General features: G+C 49.3%; 1 protein-coding gene across 12 annotated transcripts in view; it reads right to left on the reverse strand.

The window, feature by feature from the left end:
* Positions 1 to 3763: 3763 nt before the first annotated feature.
* Positions 3764 to 14411, reverse strand: part of TENM4 (teneurin transmembrane protein 4) — a 2793707-nt gene continuing 2783059 nt past the window's right edge. For all 12 annotated transcript variants that reach the window (XM_072726015.1, XM_072726027.1, XM_072726024.1 and 9 more), the window contains 3 exons: positions 12575 to 14189; positions 7472 to 7614; positions 3764 to 4829 (listed from right to left, as the gene is read on the reverse strand). In XM_072726015.1, coding sequence (XP_072582116.1) covers positions 4071 to 4829; positions 7472 to 7614; positions 12575 to 14189 — 2517 coding nt within the window. In that variant the 3' untranslated portion in view covers positions 3764 to 4070. The remainder of the gene's footprint in view (positions 4830 to 7471; positions 7615 to 12574; positions 14190 to 14411) is intronic.

The following is a 14411-nucleotide window of genomic DNA, read 5'->3' on the forward strand; positions in this document are numbered from 1 at the left end:
AGTTTGCTGTGTTTTTTTTTTTTTTTTTGAAGGTTAAATGAAAGGGCCTTGAAACTACAGAGTTCTTTCTTTTAATCCCCTCCCGTCCAATAAAATATAGACAAGCATATAAACCTAGCTGGGAATTATGAACCTTAAAGGGAAGGCTTTTAGTTCTAACATGGATCCCAACAGAAAGAAGAGACTGGGTTCTTTCTGGGACCTCTCAGGAGGCAGGTCCCAGCTCAGGACCAGAAGCTAGAGCCTGGGCTGAGTGGCTGCTATGAGGAATGGAGAGGAGATCGAACTGTGTGCACCGGGAGCTCAAACCCCAAAGGCCGGGATCCTGCAGAGTCCTGGCGAGCTCCTTCCTCCTGGGCACCAAGCTCAGCATCCCTGCCCTTGTTGCGTGGCAACCACAACTACGGGGCTGCAGATGTGAAACTGAACTCTGAGATTTCACATCGAAAGCCCTGTCTTTGCATAATGAAAACTGCCACCTGTAAAGGTGATACTTAAAGGTCACAGCTGAAAAGGTCCTCTATAATTTTTTATTTAAGCGAATGTGATTCCTTGTTATGTGTCTCTAAAAACACTGCCCAGTGTTAATCCCCTTCCTTGCCTCTCCATCCCCTTCTGCCCTATCCTGATTATTTCGACCATTCTTTACTTCTGGTCAGTTTCCTAGGGATTTGTTTCAAATTTTCCATTGCTAGGTAGACACCAGGCACTGGGCTGTTCCTTGGGTTAATTCTCAGCCAATGATTGAGAGGGGCTGACAAAGCTGAAATTCACCACAGGAGTTTCTCCCCCTTCCTTCCCTTGTCATGGCTCTGATCTCCATTGATGTCTGTCTGGAGGGTGGGTTAAAAAAAAGGAAATCTCACCCTATGAAAAACCAAGTTGGGGAATCATTAAAGTCCTGTTTAAAACAGTGGCAGAGGGGCTGAGGGTCAGGGGCTGATGGTAGCTGTGGAAGGTAGGGAAGAAGGCAGGAACTCTTTCAGAATAAACCCTTTTCTATTAGAGGGCACAGAAGCTGACATCCTGTAGGATCATGAATGGGGGGGGGGTGGCAGTGAGGGAGGGCTGGTGGCTCCAAGAAATGGATGTCTGGGTTGCTTAGCGCCAAAAGGGTAGGTGCCATCAAGGATGGAATTTGACGCTTGGAAGCCACTCAGTGGGCACAGGCAACTCTGGCCTATGCCTTCAGACTCACTCTTGCTGTGAGATTGGGACTGCTGGTCTCAGCGGGACAGACTGAGAATGGAGGCACTGTGTCACCTGCTGGCCCGAATGGAAGCCAACTCAGAAAGGCCAAAGCCAGAAGCACCAGCTCCAGTGTGAAACTGCGGTGCATAATGCTGCCTACCCCACACCTGAGATCTTTTCTCTAGAGTTTGGGAATGTTTCAACTTCTCCCCGCACAGATGCTGGGCCTCCTCGGTTGGGGGTCGCCCAGGAAAGGTAAAACATTATTCATTTACACAAAAGGAACACACAGCAATTCTCTGTGTTTTTGATCTTTAAAAGTCCATACTATTACTTTGGTGGGGGGGTGGTGGTGGTGGAGGGTCAAAGGGTTGGGAAGGGTGTAGGGAGATGATTCATTCCCTTGGCTCCTGTGTTGTCTCTGACCTCCAAGTGGATGTCCCGCAGGTCTTGCCTAGTGTCAGGCAGCCAAGATAGAACTGACCAGCTAGGCTACTGGGCAGGAGAGCTTCACCCAAGGGCTCCTTATATCAAGCATATGCTTTGAGAGGCATAAGTCTATTTTGGATTAAAAAAAAAAAAACCCATGTGTTCTTCAGGCCAAACTGCTTTCCATCCCATCCAAGAACGATCCTGCTGCATGGGAGCCTGCCACCGACTCCCAGGGACCAGGCATCGTGGGGCCCGAGGAGCACTACATTTGACTCAGGGGGGCTCCGGACCCAGTGGACAAACAGGCCAAGGTGCGCTGTTGCAGCAGTGTGACTTTTTTTTTGGAAACAGGAAGAGCACTTAGCGAAACGTATCCTCTGATCCCAGTGGAATGACGTAAGGCGAAACCTCCTCTCCCAAGCAGCTGCGCACGCCTCCTTCTGCCAGGCAGAAACCAGGCTACGTGCTGCTCCGATTCTCATTGCAGTGAAGACCTTCTTGGTTTCATTAACTCGTGCAATATTCTGAAGACTCCGTGAGTAAGGCTATAAAGGTGCCATGAGCTTATCAGTCCAACAAGGTTTCCACGGGGGATAGCTCAGACTCAGAATTCATTTTCCACACTTAATGTAAATGTAACCCATAAAAGTCCCATTTTTCTAAGAAGCCCAGCTCAGAAGGAAGCATTTGGCTTCCCCTCCTGCTCTCCCAGAACCTCCTGTGAGTGGTAATGATGATGGTAATTAGGCAGACGAACCAGATGCAAGGGGCTTCTACCTCTTGCTGCTACTCTTCCCTCCTCTTAATGCTTCCCTGGCCCATTGGCTGCTGCATCTCCCTGGGCATGCCCCCCAGGGGTGGGTTGTGCCCATTCCCTAGAGGGCAGCTGCCTCTTCCCGATGGCCCTAGGCATAGGTCTTCACAGGGATAACTGTAGCCTGGGCTCCCTGATGTGTGTGAGCATAGGCCTGGGGAACCGACCCCAGTCCTGGGGCAGCAGAGGGGCAGGTGAGGGAGGGGGTTCGGTGACACTGCCAGGCCACACCAAATTACCTCTTTTCTCCTTTCTCCTCAGTGTCTCTTTAAAACCCTGGACGGACTCCTCTAGAGGGGAAGCTGTTTTAGAAGAACTTCACAGAAGGAATTTCCTGAATGCCTCACCTGCTGCATCCCAGCTGTGCTACTGGCCCATGTATGGGAGGCAGAGAAGCCTTCAGGAACTGGTGAGAAGACGCTTGGTTTATGCCTTCCTCTCTTTGGCTGACTTTTTCTTAAGCATCTTTCCAGAATCAAAGGCCACCAAGCACCTCTCTCCATACTCCTATTTCTCAGTGGTGGAGCTGAGCAGTGGAGGGAAGATACCCAAAGTCATGGGGAGAAAGTTTCACCCAGGAAGGCAGGCTGGTACCTTTGCCGCCACTGCCATCCTTTTGCCACAGGTGGCCTGGCCCTCCCTGGACCTTGTGCCCAGGTGGAGGGTGGCTGAGCCATGCTGGTTCTCACATCTGACTTTGGGAGAGAGGAAGAGATGAATAATAAGGAACATCATGGGAAGACCGACCAACCACAGACATCCTGGGTGCCTTTACCTTTTGGGGAGGATGAGGCTCTTAGTCCCAGGATGTTATGTCACCAGACTGGGGGAAAGGACCTGGGGGACACTTTCTCCATCCCATCATGAGGCTGGCACCAACAACTACACAGGATTTGCAAAAGGGGTTGGGGGTTTCATTTAGCATCAAAATATAAAGCTTGGACAGGAGTTTGGGGCAACTTGAAAAAAGGTGCTGAGTGACACCACAAAATTCCCCAGAGCAAGATGAAGACATCTGTGATCCTCCAGAGGCACAGAACACAGTGAGTAAAAAGCCACCACTTGTCTGTGGGAGCTGAGCCAAAAATCCTCAGGTCCTGCAGACCCTCCTTTCCAGGCCCCCTCAGAAGTTTGGTACTAGCCCATTACTCTCTGCATCCCTCACTCCTGCCAGACCCCCATGGAAGAAAGGGTTGCACATGAGACAAATTAGCACAGACACTTGTGTCTCACATCACACCGGGTACCTAGGGACAGACAAGGACACACCTCAGGAGATGCGTCTCAGAGAGGAGAAATGTACCCTGACGACAGGGAAAAATCCTCAAGGAACAAAAGACAATAGAGTTTTCATTGTGATCACACTACAGAAAAAAAAAATACCTTCTGTTCTTTGCAAAAAATGTGTGAAGGCCAAATTTGTGTTTTTCTTTTCTTAAAAAAAAGGATGTTGCATGAGTTACAATGCAACCAGTATCTTTTTTTTGTTTGTTTTCTGTACTTGTTAAAAAAATGATTTTTTTTCTCTTTTTTCCTTTTTTTTTTTTTTTTTTTTAAAGTACAACACAGTCAGGTGTGTGGCCACGAAAGAGTAGCTGTCTTTGGCAAGAAGTGCAGGCCGTGGTCCTCTCTGTCACCTCCGGCCCATCTCGCTCTGTCTCATGAAGTGGATGTTGTTGGCGCTGTCTGACAGTTCTGGGTACTGCTCCACGGAGATCACGAAGAAGCCGTCGTAGCCTTGAACCCGCCCTGTGTTCAGCGCCTGCTGCTTTTCCCCCTCTGTCCAGGCCCGCAGACCTTCCTCCCCTTCCCGAAGTCGCTGCTGCTCGCGGGCCCACGCCTGGCGCACGGCCCTCTGCCGGGCCAGCTCCAGCACCCGCGCCTTCTCCTCATCCAGCGTCGTCCCGTAGCGAGTGCTCAAGCACAGCGCCCCGTACTGGAGCTGGATGTCCGTGTAGCGTCTAGTCCTGCCATTGAGCATCGTGTTGATCTGGGACACGGTGACATTGACGCCATTCTCCAGGGTTCGCCGCCCTCCACTGAGGCCCAGGATGGCCAGGTCGCCTTCTGAAGGCCCTGGTTTCACGAAGTAATGGGTGTCCACCCCATCAATGGTGAAGTGCAGATTCTCTAGGTAGTGGGCGTTGTTCAAGATGGCAGCAACCCTCCTCCCATCCTCATTGGCTACACTGATGATGTCTGTGGTCACTCGGCCATCCTTCAAGGCAAACTTGACCCCTTTGCCGAAGACTGAGCCACTGGATGCAAACTTCTTTGTCTCCGGGGCCTGTTGGCAGCTGGTGATTGTGGAGCCATAGAGCTGGTCAAAACGTTCTAGGGTGACAAAGGCCTTGAGCTGCTTCTGCACTTCACACTGTACGCCGAGGATAGACTGATGGGAGAGGAGAGAAAGAGAGAAAGAGAGAGAGAGAGTGAGACAAAGGGGAAACCTCTCCCTCAACAGCCTGAAGGGTCAGCTTACATTACTAAGTCAAATCTAAAATCTATACATATTTATTAACCAGTAGCACCTAGCCCTACCACTGACCACTAGAACATTCCACCATCCTTCACCCATCCATTCACCCATCCTTCCATTAGGAAACTGTTCGTGGGACATCTATCTACTCTGTGACATGTCCTTTTCTGGGCACTGGAGGGACACCAGCAAGACAGACAACATCCCTGCCCTTGAGGAACGGTGTTGGTAGGATGCACTTGCAGAAGATGGGGCCAAGGAGGAACCCGTTTAGTGGGGAAAGACAAATTTAAAAACAAAAACTCTAATCAAACATGGATAACTGGTGGTCTAAGGGAAGTAGTAGTAATAACTATAGCTCATATGTCTTGGTCTTGGAGCAAAAGAAGTCACATTCAGTATCTCACTTGATCTTCACCATAACTTTATATAGTAGGTAGTTATGACTGATTTTACATTTAAGAAAACTAAGTCTCTGAGAAGTTGTAAAGGACCCACAGTTCTAATACTAGTAAGTATTCAAGCCAGCATTTGAACTCAGGTCTGTCTGATTATTGAGGTTCAGTTTCAAGGCTCAGATCGTCTCTGCCTGAAGGTGGAGGAAGGAGGCGAAGAAGGTGGGGTTCAAGGACAGATCCATGCTTGAGTTGAAATCTGAAGGATAAGGGGATGATGTAAGACAGAGGAATGGCAAGGAATGCCATTCCTTGCAAGAAGGCTTAGTAAGAGGAAAAGTGGAAAAGTGGTGATTTATATAAAACCTCTTACCCTGTTATTGTTCTCTGTCGTGTTAGGAATGAGTTTTAAGGAGGGCCTCTGCCCCCATGGTGCTTCCTAGGGGCTCCTCAGATGCCCCTGCTCTTGGCTGCTCTGCGGGACAGATTGGGCCCTGTCTCCGTGTCATACCCCCATAGCAGTCCCTCCCGGGGCTCAGGGAGCTTGGCAAAGCCACGTGCGGGCAGGCTCCAAGGCCTTATCCGCAAGTCAGGGAGATGGCTTTAGAAACAGGCCCAACGGCTTCTCACTGAAATTAAGTCCTCTTTATAATTAATAGAACCCTGTCTGTGAACAATTATTTCCTAGAGTTTCACGAAAGCTGGAGTGCTCAACAACAAAGATCTCCGATGCTTGCCAAGGGCAGAAATCAATAATTCATTGACAGGCGAGGTTGGCAAACAGGCCGTCAGAGACTGGGGCTCTGCGCTGGGGAGAAGGGAAGTGGGGAGGAGCTGAGCTGCTGGAATCCGCCCCTGGTGCAGCCAGGTCGGTCTAGGGGGGTTAGTGGGGATTGGAGCAGGCCAGAGGGGCAGGGCTATGGCAGCAGGAAGGCGATGGGCTTTTGTGGTGGGGCACACTGGGTTCTCTTGCCTTTCCCACTGAGTGACCTTGAGCAAGTTCCTCTCTGAGCTCTGGTCTCCTCCACTGTAAAGTAGGAGAAAATGCTCACAGGGTTGTCTACTTCTCTCAACCATTTGTTCATTTGACGAAAGTTTTGGTGCTGGGAAGTAAAGTGGGTCCCAGATGAGACCCAGTGTTTGCCTTCTTAGGGCTCATGGTCTAGTGGAGAAACAGGAAAGAGAACAGGAACTAAAGCAAAGTGTGGTGGGTGCTTTGAGAGAGGAGAATATAGGGTGCCACCAGAGCCAAGAGGTGCAGAATCCCGTTCTCCAGAGTCTAGAGGAAGGAGGTAGCTAAGGTGAGGACTAAGGAATCAGGCTGGAGTATGATATGGATGCATTAAGTTTCTGGCTGCCAGTGGCATGCCATCTATCTATCTTGCTTCCTCCCTGGAAGGTTCCCCTGCAGGCCTGGTCTCTGCCTGATTCATCCCTGCATTCACTGGGTGCAGCCCAGTGGGGCATGGAAAAGCCAGCTCCTAGAACATATATTATGTAGAGGGAAGAAGGGGGTTGGGGAGAGAGAAATGAACCAAAGGATGCCCGAAGTGAGGTGTGGGATAAAACTGTCTTTAAGGGCCCTTACAGCTATATAATTCTGTGAGTCTTTAAAACTGGGTCATAAAAGGAACACAAGAGAAAGTAACATTTGTTTGAATGCCTACAGACAGATCCCAGTTTGAATCCCAGCTCTACCCTTTCCCTTGCCGTGTGGCACTAGAAAGCCTCGGGCATTAAATCTGTAAAATGTGAACAGTAATACCAGGGGATATTTGTGAGTTAACTTGTGTAGAAGACCTCAGGCAAGTTCAGGTGCACTGGGGTTCTCAGAAAATATCACATTTGTATTTAGAACACACACCTTCCCTCCTTGTGCTTTTGCTCTGGGCAGAGACAAAGGCTCATTGTTTTTGGAGAATTCCAAGCTCAGCGTAACAGAGAAAACTTAATAGAGCTTATGTGGGTCTGTGTGCTGTTCCAGCCCGGCCGCAGTGGCTTGCCAAGTGGTAGGTTATCTGCTGCACAGTTTCTAGCTGGCATTGTGCATGCACCACATCGGTCTCCATCACGGGCCCATGCTTTCCTGAAAAGCTTCATAGGACCCACTCCTATAATGTCTGAATGGCCCAAGGGTAGGCAGCTATGTGTGTAAATTACCTTGCTGTTGTCCCACTCCTGAGTTTTCATCTGGGTGTGGATGAGCTCATAGGAGGGTTCCATGGCATCCATGTCTGGCTTGGGGTAGCCAGGAATCACATTGTGTAGCTGGAATCCAAAGGTGAGGAGCCAGCTGTTCACATCTGGGTGGGAGAGAAGCAGACATGTCCTCATGGAGTAAGTGGACCTCAGAGGTGACATATCCCAATAAATGAGCCTAGAGTTAGGCTGCAGGGGTGGGGTGAGGGGGTGGAGGGTTGCAGGTGGGACAATTAACTGGTACAGGCACTCTGGAAAACTCTCATGGTTATAAAACTGCACGTATTCTCAGGACCTAGTATCTCCCTTCTAGGTACATATCCAAGACAGCATGTATCCAGTAGAGCCTATGTTCCCAGGTCCCCCGTTCTGTCTGTCGCTCCATCTCCTGGGACCTTGGTCTCACACCTGGGGATGGCTGCGGATGGGGGAAGATACCTCCACATCCTCCCCAAGCATCGGCAGGACACACTTGCAGAGGACAGACACACCCAAAGGGAAGATGTAAATGAATGCTTTCCAAGAGAAAACTCACTTAAGAAACAAGTAATGAGATGGCCTGTACCAAAGACCAAAGAGTCCCATTCAACCCCACCCCTACCCCCACCCCATCTTACCTTTCATTTATTCTCGGACATGACCGCAAAGGAAGTCACTCAACCTCCCTGTGCCTTCATTTTCCAATCTTTAATACTAGGCTTGAGGATCTAGCCCCATAGGCACTGGTTTCATTGATGTTATAACATTCCTGGGGGGTTACTAATTATAAAGTATTAGGTAGAGGGACAGGGAGGATTTTCCCATGAGCCTCTGGCTCATTGAGAAGCAGAATCAGGGAAGCCAAGACGTAAGGAAAAGAAAGAAGGTGGGCACCTTCTTGTCATCAGCTCCCTGGCCCACTGCTGCTGAATGTGCCCAGGACCATGCTACCCACTCAGGACCCTGAAGGAGAGATGAGACATGGGCATGCAAAATATCGACACAAGAGAAAAAAGATGAGAGGAGGAAAGAAGTCTTTCAGTTGGGTGGGCTGACAAGTCTTCACAGACATTGAAAGCTGTACACATTTTGTGAGGCTTCAGCAGAGATGAAGGGGGCACTTCGGGCAATAGTACAAGGCAAGGCCTGGAGAGGGGAGGTGAGTGCAGGGAGTATTCAGGTAATGGGAGAGCAGTTTGGCGAGGCAGAGAGAGAACCAGAAAGAAAACCTGGCTGGAGGAGGAAGAGCCTGGGATGGCAGGCGGGAGCTGATTGGGGGCCTACAGCCTGCATCCCAGCATGGCTCAGCCTTCCTGGAGAAGGGGGCATCTGGAGATGCTAAAGCATTTGTTGAGCAGAGACTCAGAATTCAGGGTCTGGGGTGGGAGGGATGGAGCGCTGAGCCTCAGAGCTGGCACTTCTGGGCTCTGGGTATGCAGGCCTGCTTTTGGCTTCTTCCAAAGGAGACACATCCTTGGTCAGGGAGGCCCTGCTCAGGGTCCAGGCATCGGTGGAACTATCTTCCCCTAGTACCCACTGAGGGTACCCCAGGGATAAAGAGTGTCCTTTGGTGTCCCTGCCACCATTGCATCCCATGCTGTCTTCCCATTCAAGAGCCTCATGCTTTCCTTTGTTTTTGTTTATTTTGTTTGTTTTTTGGATGTTCCAGAGCCCCTCTCTTGGGTGTGAAACCTGGAGGTACTGGGATGGAGGGAAGGCAGGAGGGGCAGCTTAGAGACCCAGGTTCTATTTCTAGAAAGATCACATAAGGGAAAGAGCATGATGAGGCAAGACAAAACCCAGGTCCAAACTCAGGCTCCCCGGCTTGCAGACTGTGTGAACTTGGATAGTTTCCTGTTCACCTCTCCGAGGTTCAGTCTCCTCCTCTGCAAATTGATGGTAGAAGTGGTTTTCACCAAGCCATGGAGAAGAACGCCAGTAGTCTTACCCCTCTGGGCAGCCATCGTGCTGCAGGAACCCTTCTAAGTCTGTTACAGGCAGGATCGCGTTTACTATATTCTGAAGTCCCAGCTCCGTTCCTGGCCCAAAGAAGGTTCTTTGTGTTCCTTAAAACCCAGGCCTCTGAGTCCCTGGACCCCCGTTTCCTCATTTGTGATACGAGGCACTTGGACAAGCTTCCCTCCAAAGTCCCTTTCCTCACCGGGTTTTTGCAAATCTCTGATTCTATGAATCGTGGCAGATGGTTTTTTAGGAAATTAAAACAAACAGAACGGCGGGGGTGGGGTAGATCCCCTACGCAGCCATTTCGCCCGAGGCTGAGAACCTACATCTGAATTTGTAGTCAGAAAGGAAAACTTCTATGAGGAATGCTACTAATTCCCAGGAAACCAGGGGGCTGAAGAGAGGGCTGGGTCTTAATTGTAAGTGATGGAAGGTAGGAACATTTCTCATTATGCCTTTAGGAAAAAGTGCTGAAAATTGATTTATTCATTGGTTTTTCAACAGCATTTTTCTGAAGGGTTGGGAATTTTACTCTTCCTTTTTATGACACCAGAGCTAGACCTTTTCCTCAAGTCAGAAAGCTCCTTTTTACCCATCAGCCCCAGACGGCAGTGCGGCCGCCTGGGGCGGTGGTGTGGAACAATCCCCTTCACCGTGTGCACACTACATAGTGAATTCCATTCCCAGAAGGAGGATTTTGGAATCAGAGCAGAGCTCTACCCCCAGCCTGGCTGCTTCTTAGTGGGCCAGTTACTTTACCACCCTGACCTTCACTGTCCTCCTCTGAGAATGGGCCCAGTGATCCCATTCACACAGGCTTCATGTGAGGGGTAGTGCAATAGTGTGTGTCATGTGTCTGTGCTGGACATTTTGTGGTTGCCTTTGCAGCATCCCATTCGGCCTTCTCACTCTTTCCTTTTGGGGTATCTGTGTGGTGGTAGGGGTGCTGATTCCACCTATGGGGGCAGCAATGGAGCATGTGATCTAGGCTGAGCCATTCAGTGTGTTTTCTTTCTCCAGCTCTACTGCTTGGTTCAGGGGTTGTCATATGACCTAAGCCTATCCCACTGGAGTATATCTCAGGACCAATGAAGGAAGTTTTGGGAAAAAAAAAATGCTCTTTTTATTGGTGTTATAGCTGGATGTTAGTGAGGTTGCATGTAACTCATGTGGAAGCCAAGAGGTTTAGTGAGAATTAGTGGTTTCTTGGTTTTCAGTAGCAAAATGTTTTTCTGCACCATTTTTTTTTTGACTAAAGTAACCTGCCAAGATACCTCATAAGAAACTCATTGGAGGATGAGGCAGGGGGCATGCTTGATGCAGACAGATGTAATAGAAATGTCCTCTAAATCTTCTAATTTTTCTAGGGCTGCCAGCAAGTTGAGCTTAGTGAAACCGTGTTGGGATATTTCTCTTTCCCACAGGTCCCAAGTATGCTTTCACCACCACCCCTGCCCACCACTGTGTTCACTCTTCTGCCTCACGTGTGGGACTCTTGCTCCCAACGTGACAACCTGGGGTACTTCTCTGAAAGAGAATCCTCCAATCAGTGTTAGCAGAAACAGGGTTCAGAGTAGGCCAAGTTCGGGGGGCGAGGCAGCCACATCCCTTAGGGGCACTTATGTGAGCTGTCCCTGTCACGCTCTCTAGGCTTTTGTATATGCAGTCCTCTGTCCTTGGATTGCCTTTCTCCCCAGAACCTGATGGGTGTCCACTCCAAAGTGGGCCTCATGCATCAGTTACTCCCTGATTGCCAAATGTGTCTCCTGTGTTTCAATGGCCATTAGCTCAAAACTTTATCCTGGGCCCCTCACCCTGGACAGCAACTGTCTATCTCCCCTCCTGCAGTGTCCATTCCTGGAGGGCAGGGGTCATCTTTCTATCCCCAGTGCCTAACACAGTGGCTGCCCAGAGGAGGCATTTGTTGAATGAAAACGAAACTGCCTTAAAATAGGGTGCAGGCATAGTTGGCATTACAGGAAAAGCAGAAGGAGGCCACCAGGTTTGCAAGTTGGGATGTGCCCGATTTTCACCAACAACGAAGTCTCTTTTTAAAAAAGTGCTGGCTTTATGCAGACCGGAACCCCCATAGCTGCTCTGATGCCTGAGGTCTTCCGGCCACTTGCTGGCTGGACTGTGGCTGCTGGAGACATTTCTGGCATGTGTGATCAATGGGGACACTTATATTCCAGTTGGTTTCATACTAGTGGAAAACAAAGCCCACTTTTTAAATCAGGGAAGAACACGAGCCAGGTACTATGCTGGGCAGGTTATAAAATGTAACTCATTTCACCCTGGCAACCATCCTATTGGGTAAGCTTTTTTTTTTTTTTCTATTTGTCCACCTGTTCTTTCCCCTTCCTCTTTCTATCCTCTTTGAATATTTTTTTAGTCTTCACTTTACTTCCACTATTGACTAATTAGCTATGTCTTTGTTTTATTCTTTAGTAGTTGCTCTGGGACTTAAATATGCATATTTAATTTACCAGTGTCAGTGCAGGTGTTCTAACTTTCACTTACAGATCAGGAAACTGGAATGCAAGGAAGTAATGTTTGTGACTGTTCATAACTTAGAAATGGTGGATCCTTTACCAGTTCTGTGTCCAAATTCTGAGTTTTCCATTATATCATCCCAAATAAGAAAACGGATATTTTTTTTTCTTTAGCTATACCTTCACCCACCTTATCGGGGGGGACTCCTAGCCAGCCTGATCGCTGGGTCAGGAACTTCCAAAGTGTATTCTCAGGGGCATCTCTAGTGAAACATTAGGGTGTCTGGTAAAAAAGGGGGCTTCATGCTCAAATGCTTGAGAAATAGTGGGTAAATGTATCAAACAGTTCTGTTTAGTACAGGACTTCTCAGAGCTTTTCATAAGCTACGTTGTATTATGAAAATTTAAGAATGGTGGTTGCTCTGTCAAATTAATTTGATGTCAGTACCAGTTTTCCCAGGATATTTCTCTAAACCAATGTTTCTTTAAAAATACTTTGGAAAATGCTGTTCTAAGAGAAAGACAATGTTTCTTATTACCCCATACCAGCTTTCTCAACAAAAGCTTTCTCTCTCTTGGCAAATGACCAGCAGTAGTGGGTCCTGCCCTTTGAATGAGACCCAATCCTCACCTGTCATGAAGCACTTGATGTCCTGAGAGTTGCTGATGGGGTTGTTGTTTTTAAACATGTAGAGATTAAAAGGCATGATGTTACTGCTACTGAGGTGCTTCCACAACTCATGGTCTGGGCTAGTCCAGCGACCAGCCAGCACATCATAATCCCGCCGGCCCATGTGGATGAGCTTGGTGAGTGGATCATAGAGGCCACCGTGGTACCCGATGATTATCTGGAAGTTGGGGTTGGTGTCCATATAGATCTCTCCATAGGCCGTGTACAGAATCTGTTTGATCATCAAGCCTGTTCCACTGAAGACAGCAAGAGGGGTCCCGATGTTGTCGCAAGCTATGTAAAACTCATCACCACTGCTCAGCTCCATGGCAAAGAGGTGCCCTTGCAGATCGTAGTAGAGGGATGTGATCTCAGAGCTGGAGTGGTTGTAGAGGTGGGTGACCTTGGTGGGGTTCGTCAGGTCGGCATAGAAGAACTGCAGGTGGTGGCTGTGGCTGCTCTTGCTGGACACCCGCCGTCCCAGGCCATCGTAGCGGTACCTGACACTCCAGCCACCAGCTCGGTTGTAGGCCTTGATGAGCAGACCAGCTGAGTTGTACTCGAAGACATCCCCACCCCGCTGCCTCAGGAAGCCATCCTCATCCATCTTGTACTGCACATCACCCAGCCTCGTGATGCGGTCACGGAGGTCGTACCTCAGTGGGGTAAGCCGTGCACTGTTGCCAGGGCTCAGTAAGTGCAGGTTCCCATTGAGGTCATAACTGTATCGCCAGAGTGGCTTGTCATTGATGGAGACCGTCTGCAGCTGGCCATCGGCATCATACTCATAGGAGTAGCGGGTGGTATTGGCATAGGGTCCCACCTTCAACTCTTTCTTCACTACTCGCCCCATGTTATCATACTGGACAGTCATCCAGTACATGAGAGAGCGGAAAATCTCATATTGCACTTCCTTCATCCGGCCATATGCGTCGAAGTGTTTGGTGTGGGTCATGACCGCTGTAGTGATGATCTGGTTAATGTCATAGTAGATAACACCAAACTTCCCAAACTGCTCTGTCTTGCCTGACACATCATCATAGCGATAGAGATCGATGGGCAGCGGTGTCTCATTGATTACAGCCTGCATGCTGGTCACCCGGAAACTGTTGTCATAGTTATAGTCAAAACGAGCGTTGACCATGCCTTCCTCGGTGAAGCGGAAGATCTGGCGGTCAATCAGGGGCCCAATTTGACGGTAGCGGATGGTGCAGGTGAAGCCCTCATTCTGTAGGTTGATGGTCTTCAGCATGCCTGCTGTCTCGTCATAGGTGAAGCTCACCTTGGTGGTGTCATATAGCATCTCGGCTAGCTTTGACAGTTTGCCATACTTGTAGATGACCCTGCGACCGGTGCCCAGGTAGAAGGTGTGGAGGAGTTGCCCGTCCTCAGTGAAGTCCTGGATGACTGAGGCATTGCCCTCGGGGGGCTGGTAGATGTTCCTGTAGTAACCCACAGACCGGATGGTCTCTAGTGTCTGCCGGGCCACATTGGGCATCGTCACGGAGGAGAGGCGGTCATTCTTGTCAAACTCAAAGATATACTGCCTCTGGCTGTGGAGGAGCAGCACCATGGACTAGAGGGAGAGGAAAACAGAGGTGAGAGGAGGAGGTGGTGGAGAGGAAGGGTAAGTCTGTGCACTTAAGACTCAGAGGAGAGGGGGGAAAAAGGCCAAGGAAACCGATGGTTCTAAGCTATACCCAAACTGCAGCTTTCTAACCAATGCACCACAGAGTACTGCAGTGGAGATACAAATGTACTAAGATAAGGACTTCTCAGGGTGCCAGGGTGGCTCAGT

The sequence above is a fragment of the Vulpes vulpes genome, chromosome 11 (assembly GCF_048418805.1).
Source record: "Vulpes vulpes isolate BD-2025 chromosome 11, VulVul3, whole genome shotgun sequence".
NCBI lineage: Eukaryota > Metazoa > Chordata > Mammalia > Carnivora > Canidae > Vulpes > Vulpes vulpes.